A 27,192-nucleotide genomic window follows, 5' to 3' on the forward strand; every position below is an offset into this window, starting at 1 on the left:
GTGTCTCTCCACAAAATTCTGCTCTGACAAGGATATTCTCCCTTTGAAGAGCTGTACAGGTTTGTGTGGCAGAAGGGTGTGTTCTAGGTGTAAATGAATCTTTCCCTCTTAATTTTTTTTTAGCTGGTCAAATAGTCATTAAATTTATTGGAAGAGTTTGTTCCCTCTACTCTCTGGAAGGAGAAGAAATAAGTGGTTATAATTTCTTTTTTCTCTTCTGGCTGCCACTGTCAATTGTGACAGATGGTGTTGGAGATACACACATTGAAATGTGTTGCACACAGCATCTCTTTACAGCATCCTTGAGCTAAGGCACTCAAAATCTATTACGTGTTCCTATGTCATACTACAGGTACCGTGTCCAGATTTTGTGGTTTTATACTAATGAGCCACAAAGGCATGTGAGAGATCTTGTTCTGCACAGCAATGTTGAGATCTAGTAAGTTTGCCACCAAATCTGTAGTAGTAGTGCACCCTCATGCTTCCAAACTGCACACGTATACTAACACAGCAGACATAATTTCCTTCACTAGAATGAAGAGATCAGGGACTGTAAACCATGGTTCTTAGAGTGCAGCCACCAAAAATTTGATTCATCAAGCATTCCTAGCTTTTTGTTCCGGTTGACCACTCAGCCTCTTAAATGCTTTTTCTTTATGATTTTTAGTTGTTCTGTAGTTAGTAAAATATGTGTCTTCTCTGTGTGATGCCTCCATTTCATTCTGCCATTTAGGGAGGACATTCTGCCCTCTATCCTATAGGCCTCACTCTGAAAGAGGCACTTGTTCCCAAATACTCATTTGCTATGACAGATTTATGTTTTTCCTTTCACAAAGGAAATGTTCAACTGGACTGATTCCATGCGGTTAATATGTTTTGTCGTATTACCTTCCTCATGCAATTATTGAAGATACTTAAGGATTCTGCCAAGCTTCACCTTGTGCTTGGAGTTCTAGACTTATAGCATAGCCTGGATCTGATGACCTTGTTCTTTGATTTGATAGTAGACTTGAGCTCATGTCTTTAAAGAAAGAAAGGTCTTCCTTGATAACCTGAGTTTTTGCAGGAAAGCAAAATCCAGATGTTGTTTTTAAATAGTTTTCTTGCTTAGAGTTGTCTTAGCTTCTGAGACAAGATGTTAATGAAATGTGCAAGGTATACCAGTGTGAAACCAGCAGGTGGTTGGTTACCTGCCAGTATTCTTCCTTAGTCCTTCTGCTGGGTATCTTTGGCTGTCATGTGAGAACAGTTCCATCGTGAGTGGTCTGAAAACAAAGAGAGTGAACTTCAGATTTTGCTCCGGTGCAAATTCTCCTCACTGTGTCTTTTCTTTCATTGTTGAAGTTCTTGTAACCTTAAGACTAAGAAATGTACCTCACACTTCTTAGCTCCACATGACAATACTGAAAAAGACAAAAATCAACCCCCAGACTTCCAGGATTGATTACTTAAGGCACAAATGTTAAGATGAAAATTCATCCTGAGGAGTTCCATTTAGTGATGAATAACTCTTGCTCTGGTAAATAGTTTGAAATTTGGGGCTTTATTTTAGAACATTTTTATTGTCAGGGTGCAGGTCTCAGAATTGAATGCAAATAGCTGCTAGAGGATTGTTATACGAAACATGTTTCCAGTTAGACACAAAAATAAAAATTATGACACCATTAAATTTGTAAAATTGGAAATTAGTTGGAATTGTTCATTTTGGGTAAACAAAATGTCGTTTTTTTCCTTATGGTGAAGTGAGAGTTCAAGGTCTTGTGATTTTGCACATGATGTACAATTCTACACAAAAAAGCAGCATTTTTGTGAGATATATTAAATGTTTGAAAGTAGGTATGGTGAAAGATAGTTGTAAGAGATATCAAACCTTGATATATGTTATATCCTGTTTAACAGTATTTTATGTTTATTTAGGTTCCTCTAAAGAAGGAGGAGCTGGAGCTGTGGATGAGGATGATTTTATTAGGGCATTTACAGATGTTCCTACTGTACAGGTAAGATGCTGTGTATATTCATGCTTGTCTTCAGAAATATGTTATTTGCAATAATAGGTTAACCTACTTTTAAAATTTACATAATTTTACATTGTTCCAAGCAAGCATCATTACTTTTCCCTCTTTTTGACCTTAGAGTCTCATGGAAAGCTCTTTATATTTTCCCAGGAGTTACCAAAGAAAGTGCCACCTTTTCTTTACTGTCCACTAATTGTTACCACACTGTGTTTTGGCTAAAATGCCGTATTGCTTTTCTCAAACTTTTTCAGGGAACTAGTGAAAATAATTGGATGTTTCAATAAGAAAAAGATTAACATGACGTTTGGAAAGTTTAGGCCTACAGTTTCAAGACATGATCAAGTAATAATAATATAGGCATATACTTTAAACCTCAAGAATTGTATTTTCAAATTTGCCTGAATTGTAATGATGTGTGTCTGGTATACATGCCCTTATTCTAGTAATACGTAAAAAAATAATCTAGTGCCTTATTTTCATACTAATGAACTTGTTGGATTCCAAGTTCTTAATTAAAATGTCAGATTTGAATTTCTATTCTTTTACTGTGGGAATTGCATGTGTTTGATATTTTCACATAGTTGAGTCATGTAATATGTGTGGAGTGTACAAGGGCTATTTTGAATAAGTTTTCTTTGAGGATCTGAAGTGTGGAGAACAACCAAAATCTCAGTAAGCCATAGTTCCTAAATGACAGAAGGATTTTGTAAGACTCCCCTTTCTTGATATGTACTTTTGTTCTATTTTTATTTCCCAAGCATAGTTATTTGTTAGATCTGCTTCTGCAGGCAGCAATACTGTCTGCTTTCATGAGGGAGCACTCAATCTCCATGATCCCTGTCACATCAAGGAAGTCTTTGTCTAACACTGTAAGAGCTTTATGTATCTTTGCCTCTTCAGACTGTGTTAAGAATTCTTCAGAGGATAAAAAAATGCAGCTCTTAATATTGTTTATCCCTGTTATGTTGAACAGAGCCATGTTCCACAGAACAGAGAATTTGATGCTTGTAGTTCAGTGCCTTAGTGTCTGCAGTCCCAAGCACAGAGTCCCACAAAAAGTTCTCTAATTACTCAGGCTGGTTGGTAACACTGCAGGAACAAAACTGAGGTGACCACAGGACATAGACCAACACATGTTATTTTCTGTCTGTCTGCTGGAATGGCCTAGGAAGGCAGGTCATTCTCTAAACTGCAGGGGATAGAGCAGAAAGACATTTGTCTTTAGTAATCTCCCTCAAGCTGAGGTGAGGAGGCAGGAGAGAAATGTGTAGCTGACTCCAAAATTACCTACTTGTTTCATGGATGAGCATGCAAGAAAAAAAAAATGATTTTTTTTTTTGTGTCCTTAGCAATAATGACTTCCTGGCTAACTTCATGTTTCTGGTTGTGGGCAGTCTCTGATCTTTCAGAAAAAAAAAAAAAAAAAAGCAGATATCATGTTTTGCAGCCATGGTAATTACTAAGCAAGTGGGAAATGTCTCTGTTGGACCTGTGAAGAAACAGTGTTTATGACCTGTAGTTTATCAAATTATCCTAAAAGCAAAGGACAGCATGACGAGAGAGAGTTGTTGGGATGTTACTGGGCCCATTCCTGTGTCTCTTCTGTTTTCATTGCATTTATGGGTTTGGGTAGTGGCTTCAGTGAAAGTAAGAAAGGAAAACCAGATTCAGTTTTGGATCAAGATTAAGTGCATTTGAATCAGTCAAATAATTGAGGCTACTTCCAGGGTAGGTATGTTTTAAGTCATCCTTAAAAGTCTCCAATGGTAGATCTGACTTTCCAGTAAGCTGTTCATATGACTGCTCATCTTTTTTTAGGAATGTCATATTGTTTACTTGTACCCAGTTTTTAAATCCCCATATTGAAAATACTTTCCATCTGTATAGTTATTATTCTTACTTGTGTTTGAGCTTTTAATTTTTCTGTCTTTGATGTTAAAGTTGCCTTTAATGAGGTGTGTTTATGTTGCCCTCTAATGGATAGCAGCAGTTTATGAAGAAGATGGGTGATTTTTAGATGTTGTCTGATGGATCTGTGTGCCAAAAAGTACTGTAGTGACAGGATTGTGCCCTCATATTAAGGTTACAACCATACTGTTTTTCAACTTAAGCCTTTGCTGAAACAGAAGAAAATTCTGTGTTTGGGTTATTAGGAGTAACTCCCATTAATAACTAAAATTTGTTTGAAAACAAGTTCAGGTATTTTTTATAAAGTTTCATGTGGGAGCTTGTGAGCAAAAAATGCATTATGTCATTGGCTGAACACATAATTTCATCTTGGCCTAAAAGTGTAATTAATTGAGGGCAGGGAGAAAAGAAATTATTAAACTATTGCCTTTTATTCCTGTGAAATTAAGGTAGGTATGTACAGCGTTGAAAATACAGGATTTTTAAGTGAAATTATGGTTTTCATTTAATGACAAAATAAAATTATACCACTTATTAAATTCTACACTGCCAATTTGAATATTCCTAAGTCCTGTTCTATTTGTACCAGGTAATTAAAGAAAAAATTCAGTTCTTTGCCTGGAAATGCTAATGGGGTGGACATTAACTCATTGTACAGGTTGCTTCTGTGTTTGCCTGGTGCCCAGCATGTTTTAATCTTGCAGAAATAGCTATACTGTACAGCATGGTCTCTTATGACACAGAGGCTGACAACAAAAATGGTGTATTTTCAGGATTGACTTAATGAAGTTTTTGTACCTTGACTAGGACTTCAGACTGGGATTTGAGTGTGCATTGAACAGTCCTCAGTTAGATGCCACCAAAAGGCATCATCCTCCTTCCCTTCTTGTAGCACCTCGCTTTATGATAAATTCACAGAAAAATGCTGAGTTGGCAAAGAAATTCTTGCCTCTCCTCTTGTAGGATGAGCTTTCTGTGTATTAAAGGTCTAAATTGAGCAGGAGACAGGTCAAAGAGAGTTATGGTAAAGGGAGATTCTGAGGAGGTTGAATCCTGTCATGAATTCTGATGGCATGAAGTGTCACTGTAATATGAAACTGCATCTTGAGTTAACCAGTGACTAGTCCTTTATACTTTCAAAGAAAAATAAAAATTTTCTTTCAGAATGGAAATTAATTTTGATAAAAAAATTTACTGAGACACATCTAATACTTCTTTTTTTAAGAGTATGGTACTTACAGAATTAGTGTTAGAATAAACTTAGAGTTGTTTAGCAACTATTAATAGGCTGCCAATATACACAAATATCTTAAATGGTGATACAGAACTCATGTTCAATTTTGTGGGCGGTGGAGTAGAAAGTATCTTACACTGGGACCCACTTTTTTTCATTAAGTCACTTGTTCATTTTAAGTAAGTTATACATCAGATGTTCAGTGAATTCCAGTGAAGGAAACAGTAATCATGAGGAATAGCTTTCTGGTTTTTATGGATGCAGTCATGTCTCCTGTATAGAAGTGGAAAGCTGCTTCCACAGTGTGTCCTGGAAGACCTCACACAGCTGCATGGTAATAAAAATCTCACTTTTGTTGGTAAAGTATATTCAGAAATTGTTTTCCATCTTATAGTGAAGCTGGTCTGGGTATACTGATTAATCTGTTTCTGAAAAGATTCCTACCCTGTTTATTCTGGAAATGCAGTATGAAGGTGTTTTAGAGCTGTGATGTCTTTCACCTCCTCCATATTTCAGCACTGAAATATGCATACCTCCATAACCATATTCTGTTAGTGTTGGGAAAATAATAGAGGTCAATAGAGTTAAGGTTCCGTATCTTTTTTAAGTTAAATAATTTGATGTGTTCAGGAAACTGGAAAACTAGACTGTATTTGGAATAACCCTTACAGTAATTTCAAGATGCCTGGGAAATTAAGATATTTTAAAGAAAACAATCGTACAGAGTAACTGCAGAACAGAAGAAAGACATTGCATTGTTTTAACAGTAAGATCTAAGATGCATATATACATGCTAGAACTACAGTGTGTTCAAGAGACACAGCAAAACAAGGTGTCCTAACCACCGGCCCTTCTTTCCTCTGTGGGCTCTTGCACATACAAAAGTGATGTCTTAAATAAGTATTTAAGGGAGTATTAGGCCCTGCTGTTTAGGTGCTACCTAAGTTATCATGCTGGTGTCCAGGTTTCACTGTAGAAAGGTGTGAGTTTCCTTAAAGTCCTTACCCACGTCTGCCAGCCCTATGTCTTGAAGGTGTCTCAGGTGGTGCCAGGTGCTTGTGTATGGGTCAGTGAGTTTTGCCTAATGTGATTACATAAGAAAACTTCTGATCCAAAAAACTGGAAATGTTTAGCTGAAGATACTTTAAAAAAAAACCAAAAACCAAAACCCTGGCCAGGTTAAGTTTCTGCTTAGTATTTTGCTTCATATTCTCTTAAACTTGTTCTCAGTCTGAAGGGAAAAAGAACTTTACATTTTGTATATGCAGTGGAAGCAGAAAAAAAGCATCCTTTGAGTGATGTCCAGGAAATTTGAAGGGAAAACAGTTAATTAAAAAATAATATTTTTTCCATTAGTAGGTTTTTTTATTCCTTCTTTAAAAATCTGTTCTTATACATGTACAGTTCAGTAAAGAGATTAATTCATATATAAACAAATAGTGACTGTTGTATGATTAGATTGTTCAGGCTTCAGTATTGGTGGTCTTACTGTATAGTGAGAATTCTGACTAGAGGTGGCTCCTTATATTTATTTACTGATTGCATGAGTTAATAAATGATAGTCTTAAAGTAGCAATACATAGAGAAGCTATGAAAGCCTTTTAATTTAATTTTTCAGACAAATTTTAATTTCAGTGTTCTCACAGCCCAGTTAGTTTCCTAGAGAGTCCCAGCTCCAAAAGAGTCGCAATGAGTAAAGTGTTGGTTGAGTTTCATTATGGGAGTATGAAAATGAAACTGAGTTTCCGTAGCATTGCAACAGATTGTCTAAGACCTCTGCTCCTATTGAATGATTTATTTTTTTAAGTGGAGTTAACGAAATTGTGGATATGATTAGCTCATCACAAAGGTAGAGGGGAAAGTCTTTGTGATGAGCTAAAAGGAAAGAAAGAAAAGGAAAATGTTGCTTCTTCAGCATTTTTTTTTCTCATAAATATTCATTACTCAGTGATATCCTTACAGATTGGTCTTAAAATCTCCATTTACAACTCTTACACAGATCTCTGGAACTTTGAGGGTAAGATTTGTGGGATTAGAATCGTGTTTTTGCTCTTCTCTAGCTATTTTTATTCATCACATTACCTGGGATATTAACAATATGAACTTCCTGATTGTTTGGGTGGTTTTTTAATTTTTTATTTTTAATATTTCAGATCTATTCTAGTCGAGAACTTGAAGAAACGTTGAACAAAATCAGGGAAATTCTCTCAGATGACAAACATGACTGGGATCAGCGAACTAATGCGGTAAACTTTTTATCTGATTTCAGGCTTGGGTGGGTGTATTTCATAAAGCACAGACAGACAGATATTCTAAAATGGTTTTTTCCTAAAGTCATTGCACTCCATGTAATGAAAGAACTTTTCGTTTTATTTTTTATACCTGGAATTTCTGTATACCAAGTACGTTTGAGTATTTTTTTGAAGTCTGAAGTGCATTTTTGCTGACGTTCAGGTGGAAGCTTTTCTAAAAGCCATCACAGGTGTTTAAGTTTGCCATTTATGCAAAGTTGCATATTCTACAGGTTAAGTGCTAGCATTAATATCTCTTGGGCACAGATATAAAATGTTCCACTTACAGGGTTAAAGTGTTTGTGTATGTATCATTTATATTTTTAATCAGGTTTATGGCATCTTAATGTTTATGAACAGGTATGTGAATGGAATTATGTGTTTGTGTATTTGTGTTCTGGATTCTGAGATTTATTTTTTTTTACCTCTAGAGCTTAATACAAATTCTTTACAGTCCTTTTTAATTACTGCCATAATTTTTTTTAAATTTTGCTTTAAAGACATGCCAACATGTGTTTTTGCATAGTGAAGCTGTTCCTTTTTCTTTTGTTTTGAAATGCATATTGGCAGTGTCCTAACCCAAACGCGTTGATTTTTTTAGCTGAAGAAGGTTCGGTCCTTGCTCGTTGCTGGAGCTGCACAGTACGATGGGTTTTTCCAGCATTTACGGCTCTTGGATGGTGCTTTCAAGCTGTCAGCCAAGGATCTCAGATCCCAGGTGGTTAGAGAAGCCTGCATTACTGTAGCGTAAGTACAGTTCGTGTGCCTTTGTGCACCTTGCTAGGTGTTACTGTGGGGGTTGGCTTAGAGGTGCTTTATCAGTATCCCAGCTGAGATTCTCTTGTTGGACTGCTGTACTCTGTGACCGATAGAGTCAAGTCAGGATCTGAAGCCACAGAGGAAAATAAATGCTTAAAGGAATTTGTTCTCTGAGGGGATACATGTAGTTGATAATCCTGTAACAAACTGTATGTGAATAACCGGTTACCATCATTGCCAAGTCATTATTAGTGCAGATTAATACAAACTGCTGTGAATGATGTTGGGGACTTATCTTAGGATCACCTATGCTTGGGTGGTTGGCACAGCACTTCACTGGCACTGCTCTTAAAGACAATGTGAATAGCGCTGTAGTGGTTTGAACATAGAGCATTTTGCTGAGGTACTGCCTCTCAGGGAATCGTGGAATGGGTTTGAGTTAGAAGGGATCTTAAAGATCATCTAGTTCCAACCCCATTGGCTGTGCAGGGACACCTTGCACAGGACCAGATTGCTCAAAGCCCCATCCAGCCTAGCCTTGAGCACTTCCAGGGTTGTCTCTCCGGGCAAGAGACAGATGACCGTGATAATTTTAGAAGCTGTGGCTAAACTGAAATAAAATCTTCACCATTAGCATCTCGTGGACTCCTTTAAAGTCAAGGCCAGAGGGGAAAACCAGGGTTGTCTTTCACATTTTCATGTTTTCCGTGACTTTTTTTAATCCTCTGGAAAGACATTAGTGTAACCACTGGTTTTCAGTGGTCATCTGAAACAGGACCACCACAGAGTTCACCCTTCCTATTCTGGTCTCCTGTTTGAACAGACCGAGAGGAAATCCTAACAACCTGGAATTTTCCTTGATCCCTAAAACTTTGATATATTTGATGTGTCATTTGCTGCTGGCTACAAATCCTTTTTATGTAGTCTTTCTGCATGAAACAAGCATTTGTTGTCACCAATGGACAGTTAAATTACTGTGTGTGGAGTGTGTTTTTTATATTGTTAAAACTGAAAACATAACCTTTAACAGACAAGGGAGTCAAATTTTATGGTTGGCTGATTGTGGTGAGTTCAGTAGTCTTGCCTGCATTCAAAAGAAAAAAAAACTTAATAATTTATTAAAAATTTTAGATTTATACAGCTCAAAGTGCGTTAAAAAGCAGAAATACAGTGATACTGTATGGGTATGTGAAAATTTAGCCTTTCCAATTGTAGTATTTGTTTTTCGTTATGAAATAAAGTTATTCATTTCTTAGTGTGCCTGGAAATCGTGAAATTAAGAAATTCTGTTGTTTGGAAGGATGAATCTTTAAAATCCACAATGAACTTTGTTATTTTAAGACTAAGAAACTAATTGATGTTTTCTCTAAACAGCCACCTTTCAACTGTTCTGGGAAACAAGTTTGACCATGGCGCTGAAGCAATTGTGCCTACTCTTTTTAACCTGGTTCCCAACAGCGCCAAAGTGATGGCAACCTCTGGGTGTGCAGCCATCAGGTTCATCATTCGGGTAGGTGTTCCACTCTCACTTCACCTGCTAGGAATTTTCAGGTCGTGGCTGTTGGCAGAGATAACAACAACACTGAAATACAAGTTTTTAAATCATTCTTTAATGGAGGAGTAATGTTTCTTTTCATGGGTAGACAAATACTACATATCACTGAAACCAATTGACAGCATTGTCATAGTAAAGATGAAAGAATAGATGTAAACAGCTAGTCTGTTTTTGTGGTTTTGGGGTTTTTTTTTTGTAATGTGTGAATTGAAAAAAGACCAAGCGTGTTTCAAAGGGTAACTGCTTTTAACTGCCTTCTTGGAAAATACGAAGTTAAGCTAGTAGCTAAGCAACCTAGTGAGAATTTAAATACTGCAAACAACAAAACAAAGGTATTTGTTTCTACATATACCCTCCCCCCCCAAAAAAAATTTCGAACTATGGAAGAGGCTACACATACCTGGATCAGTTCAGAAAGCACAAGTTCATGGAAGAAAAACCCAATAGAGACTTGAATTTTTAAATTCAAGAACTTTCTAAGCTGAGTTCCCAAGTCTATAACATATAGAACAGAGGAGTGTTCTGTCCTAGCTCTTTTCTACTGAATGTTCTTTGAACATCTACTGATTGGTGTCTCGGGCAAGATATTTAGAGTTTTGGGACTTGTACTGATATTTTTGTGTTTCACATAAAGTGTGAGATTGCCTGTAGTTTCTACATTAGAAGTTATGGTGTTCTTAATGCCAAGCTCTTAGTGCAATTTACTGTGATCTCATCGGTGGTTTTAATTTTGTAAGTTGTTGGAAAACCTAAGAGGTTTCATCACTTACACCTTTTGTTGCCATCTTCAGTGTGGTTTGGAATGTACTTGCTTTGTCTCTCTGTGCCTCTGAGAATGTGCTCTGAGACCTCTGCATGCATGACCTTTGCATCAGCGCTTGGGCTAAGACAAAATCCCTTGATAATTTTTCCCCCAGACTCTTACTCTCTACTGTGAGATGGCACAGACTTGAGAGGGAAGGAATACACCTTACACAGGATAATTAGAATTGTAACAGAACAATACCATTTGCAGGAGTGTAAGACAAGCACAGGCATGTAAGAAATTATAAACATTCACCAATTACATTAAATTGGCTTCATTGGTTCAATTCATTTGAAGACAAACTTACACATCAGCTATAGTTGCCCTGATTTTGCTTAAATTTCTGTTCTTCTTAGCTGTGACTTAACATAGTGGATTTGAAGCATAAAAAACAAGAAAATCCTATCCACAGTGTTCAAATACCCAACCAGTAAATGGCATATGTGAGGTTTTTTAGCAGAAAATTCAGATTTCCGAATTAAATATCAAAAAGAAGTGCAGCCCCATGCCTGTTTGGGCTTCTGTCCTTTGGACTAAATGAGTATTGGTCAGAGGGTCTTTGATCAATTGAATATTTAGAACCCAAGCTACTGCAGTTTTTGGAGTCAGTGTTTTACTCAAAAATTCCCACCAGCATCAAGTGACAGCCAGTTCAGATCCTGGTGCTTTACTGTGTAATTGCTGTAGAGTGAGTCTGCATAAAAACAGAGAGGCTGTGTTATACCAGTGATCTTGAAGAGCTTCATCTCATCTTTGTGCCTTCATTTGATTTCATATTTCTTCTCCAGGAAGTTCTTACACTGCAATCTGATTTCTCTTTCTTGACTCTTAGTACATCAGGAAGCCAGTTAAAAAAAAAGGTGGGGGAGCAGGGAGGGAATCATGGAGAGATGGCATGGTGGCAGAAATCTTTCTCAGAAGGAGGCAGGATTCAGGTTTGTCTTCAAGGTGGTTTGCAAGGAAGCACATATCATTACATCCTCAAAGGAGTAGCAGGTGAAGTATGACATGTTAAAAACAGAATTAAAGCAAGCCTGAGGCTTTGATTCCTTTGCAAAATACTTTCTAGAAATTACAACATCGATAGCTCCAATGACTTGGAATGTACAGGTTTCTCCATCTGTAAAAAACTTTATTTTTACCCCCGATTGGCTCATTGTCCCTTTCTGGAAGTGATATGCCTCTTTTCAATTTGCTATCTATACAAAACACAAACAAACCCACTAAAACTGTGTTTAAAAGTGTATCAGGACAAACAAATATAACTGTTAGGGTCTTCCAGAATTTTTGATTAATTCCTTCCTAATCCTAAAATTGGCAGTACTCTGTGAGCTGATGATTATCTCTTTTTTTTTTTTTTTGTGATTTGTGTGTTTATATCCTGCAGCTGTGATACATGAGAGAGTAAGAATTCTTCAGTACTAAAGATCATGGGTTTTTTTTTAATTAGCCTACTCTATCACACTGTATTGGGGACTGTATACTGTAGATATTTAATCAAGAAAGGACTAAAGAAATTAACTGAAAATAGATTTGTTAAGCCATATTACTCTTACTTGAAATTAAAATGGTAGTGCTTTGTGTCTACAATTAGTTCAGAAAAGCTGAAGTAAGGCAGCTTTAATTCTGAATTCTGTGATACATTTGGATTGAATGTATTTTATCTTATGCATAGTTTAATAGCTTTCTTCTCCTGTCAGGTGTTTCCATATAGATTGTATATATAAGCTTGCTTATATGTCAATGCTTTTATTACTTTATTGACGTATTTTGCATTAAAGGACGCTTGATCCTTGTACTAATCATACTGATCCTTCTAAGAATGCCTGTATTTTCATATTCATTGATTCACTTTTTGCTCTATAACCCTGACTTTTAAGACAGCAACGACTATTACTTTTTTTATTCCTGTGGCAAAACGAAAATAGCATCAGCTTTCAACTCCTATGAGGAGACAGCTACATTTGAACTTCTTGTATTACTTTCGACAGCAAAGTATTACATATCATGATGTTATTGTTGATGGCACTGGAAGTGGTTTTTGCTTGACCTTTTGGAAGAAACTAGCTTTAGTCAATTGACATGCTAACAGCAGTCTTTCATTTAATAGTATTCTATGATTTAGTTTTGGTAAGCAGTTTAAATTATTGCAGTTTTTATTATGGTGTTAATTCTGTTTGAATTAATAAGTAGAGTACAAATTCAGGATTCAGGAATGCTTTTCTCATTAACTGCTTTGTCCTTTTTTTGGCAGCATACTCATGTGCCACGACTCATACCTTTAATAACAAGCAACTGTACCTCAAAATCAGTTGCAGTTAGAAGGTGAGTACATAATAAATGAAAATTATCAAAGCTGTTGCTTTTTGAAATATGATTATCCTATGTTGAAAATTAACAAATTAGAAGATTTGTGGCCATAAATGCTGAACACACAAAACTGTTAGCCAGTAGACTGCAAAAATTAATTTCAACCTTGAGACAGTGGCAGCTGCCTTAGGACACAGAGCATCCACATATTGTGGTGTTCAACAGTTCAGCTGCATCTCCAGCATGTTGCTTTCTCTGAGAACATGATGCTTGAACATGTGGATTGGCTCTTGAGAAAAGGAATTGGTATTTGACAGTGTCCATTTTCTGCACCAAATCACACAAAAGCAGTTAATGCTGTTTCTGGACCGACAGTAGTCCTGAAAGTAAAGTCACTGTGTGTATGCAGGAAACAACTTGAGCATCTGAATTACTTTGAGTCTAAGCTGCTTTTGCATCCAGAGCAAGAGCAAGTGTTACAGATTGTACTGACCTGCCATAAATTCTGGTTTGACTGCGAAACAATTCTAAGGGCTTCAGTGCCTCCACATGCTGTGCCTTTACTGAGGAACATTTGACTGTAGGTGACTTTGGTGCTGCAGTTCACAATCCAGTGAGCATCAGTGAAGGCATTGTCTCCATACTGCTTTCATTCTTTTGGAAAGACAACAAAACACAAGATCGATTGTAGTAGTAAAAAGCTTTGTAGGGTTTCTTGCCATGCCTTGCCGATGTCTGAAGCATTTGGGCAGAAAAGAAATCAAATTTGTCCCTCCAGAACAGGTCAAAAATGCTGAATAACCAGAAAAAGAGATAGTGAACCTGACAGCCTGAAACTATATGTTTGGAAATTATCTACACCTCCCTAATCTGTGTCAGTTTGATTTTTTTCATCAGGATCTAGCTTCAGACATAGTTTTTAAAAGTATGCCTTTTGCTAATGGCTGTTTGCTAAATTGTCAAGGTTCCCAAATTAATAATGAATGCAGTTAGATATCTTCATTAGTACAGTGCCAGAAAATCTTTTGCAGTGCTTTCTATATGCAGAGCCCTCTGCTAATGATCTCATGTTTTCCTTTATGCTACATACTCAGTAGTGACAGATGGGAGGATGGGAAGGGTGTTAGGGACAGAAGTATACTACCACAGAAATCCTATATTGTGTTTTTAATATATTTTTATATTAGGATTTTTTACTCGGTACAATTATTTCAACTTCATTAATTTATGTCTGTTATTTTGGGACTAATACAGTTAACATGGGCTATATGTAATAACATGACTTGAACAGCACGTTGTTAATTGAACCATGTCTGTTATTTTGAAGTTTAAGACTACTTAGTCTGCGTGTTTGCTTAATATACAGAATACTTTAACTTTCCAATAAGGTGACCAATGCCCTTATTTGGCAGATAAAGGTACTTTTATTTCATTTAATTCCCTCAGGGGGAGAGAGTAAAGTTAGTGTTTATTCCACAAGCATATTAGAGAAATGAGTATTTAATTATGACTTTGGTTCTGTGTTTTTAGGCGCTCCTTTGAATTTTTAGACCTGTTATTACAAGAGTGGCAAACACATTCACTGGAAAGGTATGGGCCAGTATACTTTTTCCCCTAAAATAAACTGCTAATGTAATTTAAGACAGAAATATTGTCCTTGAATCCTTTAATTGGATTATGTTGTTCAGTGTTGGCCAGCCTTTCTGGCATAGACAGCCTTTCTAGCACAGCAGGTCATGCGACTCATTCAGGTGCCAGGGGGAAGGAGAGCTGTATGTTCCAGCCTTGGCTTCCTGTGGCCTCCTCTCCTTACCCTCTGCCTCTCCTATCCTGCGTGTGAGCAATGCATTTACAGGTAAGCATCTGTCTTTTCTCCTGGCAGGAGGAAATCTGTGTGTTTGCTGTGAAAGAGGGCAAGTGGGCTTAGGCTGGAGGACTTTTTTGTGCTAATGAGTAAGGGCACGTTGTGGTTTCTCCAGATAGATAGGAAAACTGTACATGCATCAGTTCTGCAGGTTGGTCACTGTAAACACAGGGTGGGAGCAAAGAGAATAAAGGGCATCCAGAAAAGGCTCTGAAGAATTAATCGAGCTTGTTCCAGTCATATTGCTGCTTCCCCAGGGTGCTCCTGAGAAAGGGAGTAATGGGGAAATCGTTTATGCCAAAGTGTCTAGAAAAACCCACAAAACCCACCACCTCTCCCTCACCCCCCAAATAACAAACCTCCTGCCCAAAACTTACCTTGAATTAAAACTTGTTTATCTTCACAAGTTTGTGTTCTGATGGGTACTTTGCTGTTCATTGAACTTGTATTCAGGTTTAGAACTTGTATGCCAAAAGCTTTCGGAGCTGAAAGAAAACTTACGATCTTAATTTTTCCCCTTTTCCTACTATTAATATAACAGTGGAAATAGTTTTTCCGTTTCAAGAAGGCAGGTGTTTTAAAAAGGTATTTTTAAATAACTTTTTAAGTATGATAGGTGGGTGTTTGTCAGAAGTAGATTAAAATCCTTTTAGATTGAAGGAGTAAGCTGACCTGAACCTTTACAGAAGGTACAGTTATGTCATCAGTGTGCTTAAGTGTTTGTTTACTGCATATTTTGGAAAGAACTAGCATTGCAGCTGTTTTTTACTTGGTGAAATGTTAATTAAAGTGTAAAGCTACTGCTTAGAATTTGGAATAGCAAAATAGCATGAAGAATGTCTTTCTTCTAGGCATGCAGCTGTCTTGGTTGAAACAATCAAGAAGGGTATTCACGATGCTGATGCAGAAGCAAGAGTGGAGGCAAGAAAGTGAGTTTTGATTAATTTTGCTCTGAAAAATCGCATGTGCTAAATGCGGGATAGAAGGCTCTAATCCAAGGTGAGCTGCTATCCATGGCTGAAGAAGATACAAACAAGTTTGTTTAAAAACTGATGTTTCTGTCCTGCATTGCTGCCTAGTTTCTTTTGCAAAAGACATTCTCAAAGCCAAGTTAGTCAATGCAGTTGTGCAGCATTTGATGATTCCACTGAAAGAAGAGTTAGAAAGGTTGATGTTGCTGCATAATCATTCTGCTCCCATTAATTAAGTCTTTAAACAGCTGCAGCACTTTGACTAGTGAGAAAGCCAGAAAACAATTCCTTTTGCTTCCCCACACAACTGGTAAGTGAATGTGAGACATTCAGAGGATAGACTTACGTTATTTTGAAAAGATTAATTCAGTCCGTGTAGCTGACTTGATGAGCATTGCTGTGTGCTTTATGTACTCTCAGTTCCTTTCACTCCCATCCATGGTTCATCCTGTAATCTTTATTTCCTGACTCCACCCTTTAAAGAAAATACTGAGCATTTACATGTGGTCATTCTTTTTTTGCAGGGCTTACCTGGGTCTTAGAAATCACTTTCCTAGCGAAGCTGAGACTCTGTACAATTCTCTGGAGCCACCCTATCAAAGAAGCCTTCAGACCTACTTGAAGAATTCTGGCAGTATAGCATCTCTCCCTCAGTCAGACAGGTCATCCTCCAGCTCACAGGAGAGCCTCAAGTAAGGGTCGCTTCACAGTTTCTGAGCCAAGAAACAAATGCAGTTTCTGTAAAGCAAATAATCCAGATTCCTGTTGAGTACAGAAAAGCTGCAGTTTTATTTTATGACTTCTAATTTTTTTAATAAAAATTTCTTCTCTGGTCTTTTGCTATGTGACACTGTTACCCCAGCAAGATGCAAAGTACAGACAGTCTTTAACTGGATATTAGGATGCTGTATTCATACATTCATTCCTTAACAGCTGCTTTAAACACCTAAATATCTTCAAGGTTCATATTGATGTCCAGGATTCTGATGTGCTGAATAGGTCTAGGAAAGCTATAATGGTGTAATTCCTTTATCATCTCTTTTTACTGGCAAGCATGAGAAAGGAACATCCACAATGAGATTCACTGGAGATTGATTGGGGGTTTTTTTCCCTGTCTTCGTAGTACTGAATATGTATTAGCAGTATTTCATAGCTGTGCCAGTGACTACGGGGTGGGTCTGTGCTGCAGTCCCATGTATAAAAATGCATAGACAATCTTGATCTGAATAAATTAAAATTTTCTTAGGTACCAATAGTAAAAGAAATCTACTGGCTTTTTAGCAGAAATGTGAAGTAGTAGTAGAAGTAGTATGTGGTGATTTTTGCCTTTAAATGCTAGAAAGCTTCCTCAAAATATTTCAGCCTTTTATTATTTCAGATCTTCATTATCAAAACCAGAGCTTGTCTGCTCACTTGTTAGTTGAAGGCAAAGACTGCTTCTCACATATTGGAATTCGCTTTTTTTTTGGCTAATGCCTTAAATACCAGAGGTTTACCTTAGCTTTCCTATGATACTTGTAATTATAAAAAATTGTTTAAAAAATTATTGTCTGTGATGCAAGCAATTGCCAGCACTTCATTTTTCACAAATACTTATTCAAAGATTAAATATTCTTGTTTAAATTAATCTTTGTTCCCCATCTGAAAATAAAAGTTCTGTTAATGAGTTACTGGTAATGTATTGTTAAAAACTAAATTGCAGGGAAATTAGAATCTTAAAATACTCTTAAATTTTCAAATGTTGCTTCCCATGTTGCAAGATTTGTAAGTGCTACAGTATAGGAAGTGAGGGGTAAAATAAGAAATGAACAGAAGAGGTGATGATTTTGGAAAATAATTAAATTTTAATTGATTTATTACAGACTTTGCATTCAGATGGATGTTTGTTACCCAAAATTTTATTTCTGGCTTTTAGTATAGTGAATGCAGAATTCCCCCTGTATAGGCTAAGTTAGGACATAAAGGTATGATTTCCTGGAGTCAGATCCTCTGTGATTTTTGACCTTCTGAACTTACATTTCATACAGATCATTAATCCAGAATTGTTTTAGAGAAGATGGAGGAATGAGAGAGAAATGTGGTGACTTCTGTCTAGCTGTATGAAACTGTTTACATAAAATGTCAATTGCAATAGATTGTGGCAGTTGTCTGGGACTTTTGTTTGGAGAAAGTTGTAAGGTCAGGAGTTCTATTTCAGCCTCCTCACCTTACTTGAGGCAAAGTACCTTCAAAACACTAGTTAGTCATGTCAGAAAAGCAGGTTTATTCAAAACAAGCTGCAAACACATATTCTTCTGTAAGGATTTAGGTTATGGTGCTGACCTCTATATTACTGCTGGGCACCTGAGCTAATAACTGGGGTAAATACATAGAATGAGGCATCTCTTTCCTCTCTACTTTTAGGTTTAAAATTAAAGGAATTATTTTTGCTAAAGCTGAGACACTGACTCGGCTTGAAATTTGACTGTTGATGAAATACTCAACTATTTCATCAAGCACAGACTTTCCCCATCAGACATTTAACCAATGAATATGCTATTATTTTCTTCTACCAGTCTTTTTCATTTCCCGGGTCTCTCCAGCTGCATTTTACCCTTCCAAACAGGCCAAAGGATGAGCTCACATTTTAACTTGACCAGACTGGAAGATTGTGCTTCAGTAGCTACTTGTTTTAGCAGTGGGAACGAAATGAAGACAAAACATTGAGGAAAAGACATGGGATTTTTCTCCTTTTATAACTTATGGGAGCCTCTACATTCCAACAGGGGAAATTGAGTCTAGCTGCTTGGAAGCATCAGCATTTCCTTTTTTAATTTATAACTTAATTCTTGAGACATCTGGGACTGGAGGAGGCTTATGAGTTGGACACCTGTTTTTCTTGTTACTGCAGATAGCACTTCACATAATGTCTTTCACAAATGAAGCTTTTTGGGTAGCGCCCACTGGTCTTGTTTGATGGCTGATGTGTAAGATCAGCCCTGTGGTTAAAACCTTGCACTGACCAACCACCTTAAGTGTTTCTGTGACCCAGTCACAGAATGTCTGGACTTTGTTAGCAAAGTGTGCCTGTTGGTAGCTGAAGGATTAGTGCTTTGTGATAAGGATGTAGTTTTATAAAATACTAGGGAAAAGATAATTCTAGTTTTCTTATAATTTTCTATTTTTATTTTCTACTATAAAATACACTGTACTATAAAATACACAGTACTATAAAATACACTGATACGGTTGGAGGGGAGAAAAGAACAGATTTTTTTCCCCATCTCTTTTATTTTTGACTTTTGCATCTGATACATGAGACTTACTGGATTTATTGACTTTTTTCAGTCGGCCTCTGTCATCTAAATGGTCTGCAGCCAGCCCAGCAAGTCTTGCAGGCAGAGGTAAGGTGGTGGTAATAATATAGTGCAGTGCATAGTTATTGTTCTTCATGTTCTTTGAATTAAAAGTTCTAAAGGCAGCTTAAAAATTGACTATCAGCATTTACCCTGTCTCCAAGATAAATGGTGTGTGTCGCTACTAACTGTACCTGGAGGTCAGATTACCTCACACTCACTTCACATTTTCTGTAGTTTCAGTTGTTTCAATTATAAGACATAATTTATTATGAATTTTGAATTCATTGATCCTCTGTCCTGGAGTTTTGTCATGGAACAGTCATTCTCAAAGAAACAAAACATTCTTTGGTCTGTTCATGGTTAGGCTTATGACAATTAGAAATTAAAGATTCACTGTCTCTTTCATCTGTTCCCATGTAGCTGTTGCTCTTTCTAAATAAATAAATTAAGAACAGCAGCCAAATGGCATATTTGTAATTCAAAGAGCTTAATTATGTGTTTAGTTTTTGGAATTTAATAACTTCAGTGTCTTTTCCCATAATGTCTTAGTAACTATTTGAGAGTAATCACTGAACAGCTTTTTACAAATGGAGTGTAATTAAGAATGGATACTGATAAGGGGAGTCAAGTTTAGAAGACCTAAAACAGTGGTTAAAATTAGGCAAATAGTTAAAATTCAGTAAATAATAGGAAGTGAATACAAAAATACTAAAGATTAGACCCTAAAACATTTCAGACTACACATTCAACTCACCTTAGCTGAAGTGTGGGAATATTTTATTCTTCAGTATCTCAAGGAAGGATATGAATTTTCTTAACATTTGCAAATCATTCAATAACGTAATAAATCACGCGAAGGTTCAGAATTATGTCACTTGTGCTAGGGTAGGAACAGACAGTTTGCATTAAATAATGCTAAAATTTCATGCTGAATGAAGATAAATACTACTGTCACACAAACTGTTTCTATATGCCATTCGTGGCAAGACCAGGTCTAGTTTGTTTGTCAATCTCAGTAATTCTTAGTTTAATACTAGTTTAACCTTTTTACTTAGTTTTTCATGCTCTCTTACAAGCACGGTGCGGCAGTAGAAGATGTTACCCTCTTAAATATCATTCATTTTATGCAATATCAACTCTTTTTTTTTTTTTTGTTTCCCTTTTCTGGTAGTTCCAGGCAGCAGCAAGGGCGTCCCAAGCCCGGGCACCCTGCAGAGGTCTCGCAGTGACATCGACGTGAACGCTGCCGCGGGCGCCAAGGCCCGCCATGCTGCTGGACAGACAGCTGGAGCTGGGCGCCTCTCAGCAGCTGGGCTGCCCCCGGGGTCCTACGCCTCCCTAGGTAAGGGGAGCACCTCTGCGCTGCTCTTAGAGGTCTTTGTCATTTTCTTGATCAAAAAGCTACAGTGCAATACTCCTGTATTTGAAAAGCAGTCATCGTTGTTAGTAGCACTGGAGTGTGGCGAAAAGCCAGTGTTCTGAAGTGAGTCGCAAACTTTCCTTCATGCTTTATTCTTCTTGTGCTGGTAGAATGCCAGTGCAAAGAGTGTGTCCATACTGCTCTCTGAATCTCTTAATCTAAAATTAATATTAAGGAGTGGTACCTTAACTTAATAGCACATGGTGATCATGTCTTTTTTTGTTTATAAAAGTAACAGGGAAATGAGTGTGAGAGCTCTTGAGTTTCTGTTTTTCTCACCTCTTCAAGTATTCTACAAGAGTGCTAAAGAGATATCCTGGCAGTCAGAGGTGGCTTCTTCATGAAATAGAGAAGTGCTTCACACAGTAACTTACTACATTGAGTTCATTGAGTTTGAGTTCATTGAGTTTGTAATTTCTTCCTGAGGAAGATGGAACTATTGATGGAACTATGTGTATGCTTTACCTAGCTGATGGTCTCCATTAATATTTGCTGTTAGACATAGGAAGTGCTACAAGTGGTAGGAGTGCAGAAAAGTATTTGATAATTGTAGTGGTGGTGTAGGTGCTAGAACATCCACTAAGTGGCGGTGATAAAGGACTATGAACGTATTTTTGTTCTAAATTTTTAGCTTATCTGTGCTGTAGGGATAACAGTGGGGAAAGAGAGGTTCAGTGTTCACAAAACTGTTTTTTTCTTCTCAGCTTCTGTGCCAGCTAGACCACCAAGGAGAGACATGTTCTAATGTTAATATGGCTGTAGGTGATCACAAGAGACAAAGAAATTCTATAGTTCTTCTGATTTGCGTTGTGTTTGGGTAGGTGTTAGCATACATGTAGGCTGTGGTTTGCAAAGGTTTTAGTTGTAATTTTTAAAGTCAGAACTTCAGTTAAAAGCTACCTAAAATTAGTTGATTCTTTCTGTCAGCAAGGCCCAGTTGAAGTGCTGTGAACGTCATTGATTTTAGTGTTAATTTAAAGAGTGAGCAATCCTGAACTAAAAGGAGTACTTGGAATAGCAGTTTTGGATGTGGGCTCCCTCTGGTGCCCACAGTGGTGGCAGCAGAACCTGCTGGGTTGCAGGTGGACACCGACATGAGGCTGCTTGGTGGAGGGGATACACCAGTCGTTCCTCAGGGAAATTATCCATCCCTGACTGTTCAACACTAGGCTTGGAGCAAACTATTCCAGTGGAAGGCGTTCCTGTCCACAGTAGGGGGGTTGGAACATGGTGATCTTTAAGGTCCCTTCCAACTCAAACTGTTCTATGATTCTGGAACTGTCAGTTCCTCCTAACTTAATGCCTAAAAGCCTCAAATAGGTGGGATGATAATTTTCCAAGATCAGAGTATTGCCTGGTGTATTTTTATGTGCAACAAAATATATTTTGAACCTCAGACAAAGCTGGCATTCAGAGAAGTAAAAGTGGTGCAAAGCATGGTGACAGAGAGAAAAGTCAAATGGAAAACAAAGAGAGAGGTCCTGCTCTGTTAGTGTCTTCTTTATGCTGCTCAAATGAAGGGACTATATTGTCTTAAGACTTTCACAGAAAATTATCTCTTGATTGGAGTATTGGTCTGCTTTTACAACTTTTAAAGTAATATCTATTCATGGCAAGAATTTTGTAAGCAAGAGTTGAGAAGGGCACAGAGGTTTCCATTGAAGTAAAAAGTGGTGGATTTAGTAGGAAAGTAACAGAAATAGCTTATTCTCTTTGTAATTTATTGATTGGATGAGTGAGGACTGGGAGAGAGGAATAATAAACAGTAAATCCAGGTCCTGTTCGTTTGAAGGATTTGAGTTTCTGGAAAGCTTTCCCTTGCTAGCAGATGCAGTCACTTGTGGAGAACTGTGTGATGTCATTTGAAATGGCAAAATAGCATAATACTGACAAAGTACAGTGAAAGTCAAATCCTAGTGCAGACAGTAAAAGGGCAGTGGTAGTCAAGGAGACCAAGGTTTGTTTGCAGTCACACAAAAGCAGTACTGCTTGACTGATCTTGGCTCAATCTCCTAACAGTTTTTTGACTGTGGTAAGGTAATTTGAAGGATACATACCATGTAGGCAGTGTGACTGTTGTTTGTTGTGGATTAGCTTCAAAATATTATTTACTCTTAGTTTTCAAAAGGTAACCTTTAAATGAATGGAGTGCAAATCCAAGCAAGTGCCATGTTTCAGATAATGGGCTAATTTATAAAGTTCTTTCTTCTGTTCATTTTTAAGGATTTATTTATAGTAGCCCAAATATGGAAAGTTAAATGACAGAAATATCAAGTTTAAGCTGACCATGGTCTGAAAAGGCCTAGGCAATGTTACTTTATTTCTGTAATGCTTTCCACTTCCTTTAGGTGTTGCAGTCAATACCAAAATAAATGACATTGTGTCCTAGAGCTTGAATTTATTTTCAGCCTGGCTTGCAGAGAAACATCCAACTTTTGCTTACACAGCTTCCAAATTTAAAGTCTCAGAAGGCCAGCAGCTTATAAGCATAGTAATCCATAATTGTGTTCGCCCATCTCTTCCCTTTTCATTATTAATACAAGAACTCTTGCTTATTTATGATTTATTAAAAGACTATGCTAGAAGCAGAAGGATGCTCTCTAGTTATTTTAAATGTTGACTATCTTTGACATCCTTAAGTATTAATGTCCTTGTTGAGGAGGCTTGAGCTGTAATTATATATGTCTCGTGCTAAATATTTTAATTTTGATTGTTACTGTCAGAATATTTATGCCCTACCTTCCAGCTGAACTGGTAAATATTTAATGCTTTTAAAACAGAATGAAACTTTCTCTTATTTGTCCTCTGTCTTAATTGTGCTATTTTTTCCCTCTTGTCCCTTACCCCAGGTGGGGCTTCATGCTCAGAAGCAAATTTCATAAGAAATATAAATATGTGGTTCAGTAATGATATAAATATGTACCGATGCTTCAGTAACTGTTTACACAAAGAATGAAACCATTTATAAATGTTTTACTGTAAGGCTTTTCTCAAATTCGGGAAATAGAGAATCAATATCACTGTGCAGGGTACCTGTATTCTGTTTTGTAATTTTGTACCTTGCACTAAGCAAAACCAACTTTGCTTAAGGTAGCTTATACATGCATTAATTAGATAAACATGTCTGCTGTATTTAATATTAATGTATTTTCCTCAATTAATGTTTTATGACTCTGCTGTGAACACCTTTATTCTAACACACTAAGTTTTCCATGTTTCTTTGCCTGCTTTTTCAACAAAGAGGATACTTCTGACAAGATGGATGGTAAGAAATTATTTAGTCAATCCTCTAATTCTAATAACTATCTAATAAAGTGTCTTTCATGTAAAAGTATTGATGTTTAATATATTTGTCTGTTCATTAACAAATCACTATGCTGTTTCCATTAACTCCTGTGTAATCCTGATGTCTTATGTGTTATCGCTGTATTTGTCAATTTTGTGAATGTTTGGTCTGTATCAGCAACAGAAACATATTCAGAAATCTGACATTACCCCTCTTTTTAAAAAGAAGCTCTGTTAATTACACAGCAGTTTTGTAATTGTTACATGCTGATTTTAACTAGTTAAATACATGCTTTTGAAATTAATCTAATTCCAGTTGATTCCATAGTTTTACACATGTAGTCAATTTTTTTGACTTAGTAGAACAGCTGTGGGAGAGCAGAACATTCTTGACTATGCAAGTATGAAAAAGAGCAAAAACCAAAAAAATCTCCTCCAATAAAATCTAGGTTTGCTACATAATTTTAAGTGCCTGTAAATTGTGTAGTAAAATGTAATTCTATTGAAGAATCATTTGTGAAGAAGACCTACCTGTTAAAATAGCCTATCAAGTATTCCACCTAAGTTTTAGTACTTGCTTTTTCTTAATTCACTCTGTTACAAACACATGGAGGGACTGCACAGCAGTTGAGCATCAAGCTTCTCGTAGCAATTGTCTGTTTCAGGTGTGTGCAAATAATGTTTCTCATATAATAAAGTGACAGTCCCAGCTTGCTGCTTGTAGTTCTACTTTATTGCTTGGGAACACTTAACAAGCACTTAGTAAGTTTGCTGCTTACTTAATATTTTGTATGACATATTTATTAACTGTGCATGTTTGGAAGAATTAGAAGCTTATTGGAAGCTAATGTATCTCCTAGAAATGAAAAGAGTAAGAAAGTAGATCTCTAAACCAGAATCCTGAATAATTTCAAAACACAGATGCTTCCTGAAAGAATTGGAGCTGATTTTGAGCACTGAAGGTGTCAAGACTAGTTTAATAAAGTGGAGGAGTGTTTGTATTGCTTATTTCCATGTTACATTTCCTCAGGCTGCATCTAGTAGGCTTTACTTGTAGCTGTTTGTTTATAGCTGTTATTTATAGAAAATCTTGAGCTTTGGACATTGTCACCAGAAATAAAGGTTCTTAGGGCCATGTAGGCTTTTTCTTTTGTTCTGTCCAGAAGTCACAATGAATGATATGTTGGACATTTCTGTTTAAAACAGCAAGGGAAGTGCTACACAATTGATCAGAGTTAACAGGGTGGGGTTTTGTTTTAGAAGCTATCTCAAGGTATGTTCTGCAAGGTGGAATGAAAACAGCTCAGCTGTCCAGATGTAGTTGTATGATACAGCTGTTCTGATCTAACCACCACCAGGAGGAACTAATCATTTTTCCTTTGCCCACTAACCTTGTCCACGTATTTATCTCTTCTTTTGTTAGCACCTTGTGATATTCCATTATTGATTACTGTAGGTGAACAAACTCCATAAAACTGACTTCATGAAAATGACTAATACTCTGTTATTTAGCTTTTAGAGCTGCCAGTGAGCCTTTAGCCATCCAGACCAGATGGTAGCACAAGGCTGAGAGGAACAAGAAACAGAACTGCCCCTTTTAAAAGCTTTTAGGAGTCTCTTAGCCTGTCTTATGTGTTGCATAGAATCTGCCTTCCAAGATCCATCTCTGCAAGACTGTTCAATTTGGAGAAGTAGCTCAGGGTTTGGGGGATTTGGTTTTTGGTTTGGTTTTGAGTTTTTGCAAACTGGCAAATTTTATCTGGGGTACTTCAAGGCACTCCTACATACATATCACTGTAACTGATTTTTGTGAAGAAGCGTTGAAATATACACTGAACTAGTTTTTTAAAGGGAGTTTTTAAAAATAGTTCTGTGAAGATATTGTAGCATGAGAACTTTTCCAGCAAATCTGACTGAGTTCAGGATAGCCAAAGACACTAACAGATGTTTCCATCATGTAGTTCTCTTGCAAGGCAAAAATGGTAGAGGGTGAAAATAAAAATGGAAGTACCCTTTGATTTTTTTTTAGGGGCATTTAACATTTTTATCATTACTAGTATGCATTGTATTCTGTAATAAGATCTGTTTCAGAGAACTTAGAGGAAGGACTGCTGATGAGGCAGGGTCCCATCTGTTCCTAGGTACTGATGGGAGAAAGGCTTGTCTGACTCTCATGTTATCAAAAATCAAGCCTTGTTAAGCTCAGCACACTTGTCCAAGTGTGATCTGATTTCAGCAAGCTCATATTCCTTCCATGTCTCTAAACAAGTCTTGATCATGTGCATGTGTATCTTCAGAGTAATCACAGGCTTAATTCAGAGAAATCCTCTTTGCTGGCAGTTCCTGTCAAATTATCACTGTCCAGTGTGGGAAACACTGTCTCTGTGTTTTTCTCTGAGGTTATGTATAACAGTATGTTTCATATTTTCAGAAGAGCTTGCATTACAGTATTTTTAATGTCTGTTTTGATCTGTATATATAATTTTTTGACTGGTCTCATAGATGTAATTTTCTTCTATTGAAATTTTTGTGGTTTGAAAGGCAGTGATGTGCATTTTGTTCTTGTAAATTGCTCTCAGTGTAGTGTGGAAATTTCCTTGATTATTTTACTTCAATTCAGTTATGGAGTTGCAACATAAAAGCTCTAGCTCTCTTCACTTGAAAAAATTTGTCAAGATTCCCAAGATTAATCTCAAAAAGAAATTTGAAGTACATAGTATTGTTTGGAATATCATGTATTTTATTATTTTTTCTGTTTAGGAACAGCTTCTGAAGATGGTAAGAAACTACTTCGCTAGACTAGCTAATATTTTCAGCTTCATATTTTCATTGATACAAATGGAGCTTTAAAAGTAGAACTTGGTGTTTCTTGGGCTTTGTGCAGGTTCATAACAGATATGGGCTCATGGGCTAACAGCTTATGCATCTAATACTTGGTTGTTATGTACTATTTTTAAAATTCTTTTGCTTTTATTTCTTTTCTCAATTACTCATCTGCAGTCTTAAGTACCATTGCTTAACATTTCTACTGTGAAAATACAGGGGCTTTATAATTTTGCATTCATTTTTTAAAGCAAATCTTGTCACAGAATATTTCATCAAATGTGTTCATGCTCTGGGAAGCAGGTGCTACTATTACTCACCCCTGTGAGAGTTGGAAGCTAATTTTCAATCCGCTATTAACATTTAAACCTTCCATTAGTGCATGGATGTAGAGACTCAAATCAGTTAACAGTTCATTTAACTCACAGACACAAACTGGTTTATTTTACATTGATAAAACTGAAACAGGTTCCAGGTGATACTTTAACATGGTATTGAAATAGTGGCACTCTGTATTCCTATGTTTTGGGCCAAATTCTGAATGCAGTAACATGCCTTGCAGTCTCACAGCTCTCAATTGCCATTGCACAGGGATAACTAGTAGAGTTTGGACT

At 36.8% G+C, this 27,192-nt stretch overlaps 1 protein-coding gene across 45 annotated transcripts in view; it reads left to right on the forward strand.

The window, feature by feature from the left end:
• Window positions 1-27,192, forward strand: part of CLASP2 (cytoplasmic linker associated protein 2) — a 145,707-nt gene that overhangs the window by 70,962 nt on the left and 47,553 nt on the right. For 31 of the 45 annotated variants that reach the window (XM_038123947.1, XM_038124000.1, XM_038123955.1 and 28 more), the window contains 12 exons: window positions 1,918-1,997; window positions 7,311-7,403; window positions 8,050-8,195; window positions 9,582-9,717; window positions 12,822-12,892; window positions 14,408-14,467; window positions 15,593-15,670; window positions 16,237-16,404; window positions 19,040-19,095; window positions 20,222-20,392; window positions 23,712-23,735; window positions 26,516-26,533. In XM_038123947.1, coding sequence (XP_037979875.1) covers window positions 1,918-1,997; window positions 7,311-7,403; window positions 8,050-8,195; window positions 9,582-9,717; window positions 12,822-12,892; window positions 14,408-14,467; window positions 15,593-15,670; window positions 16,237-16,404; window positions 19,040-19,095; window positions 20,222-20,392; window positions 23,712-23,735; window positions 26,516-26,533 — 1,101 coding nt within the window. The remainder of the gene's footprint in view (window positions 1-1,917; window positions 1,998-7,310; window positions 7,404-8,049; window positions 8,196-9,581; window positions 9,718-12,821; window positions 12,893-14,407; window positions 14,468-15,592; window positions 15,671-16,236; window positions 16,405-19,039; window positions 19,096-20,221; window positions 20,393-23,711; window positions 23,736-26,515; window positions 26,534-27,192) is intronic. The other 14 variants (XM_038123991.1, XM_038124346.1, XM_038124092.1 and 11 more) reach the window with 3 other exon arrangements.

The sequence above is a fragment of the Motacilla alba genome, chromosome 2, assembly GCF_015832195.1.
Source record: "Motacilla alba alba isolate MOTALB_02 chromosome 2, Motacilla_alba_V1.0_pri, whole genome shotgun sequence".
NCBI lineage: Eukaryota > Metazoa > Chordata > Aves > Passeriformes > Motacillidae > Motacilla > Motacilla alba.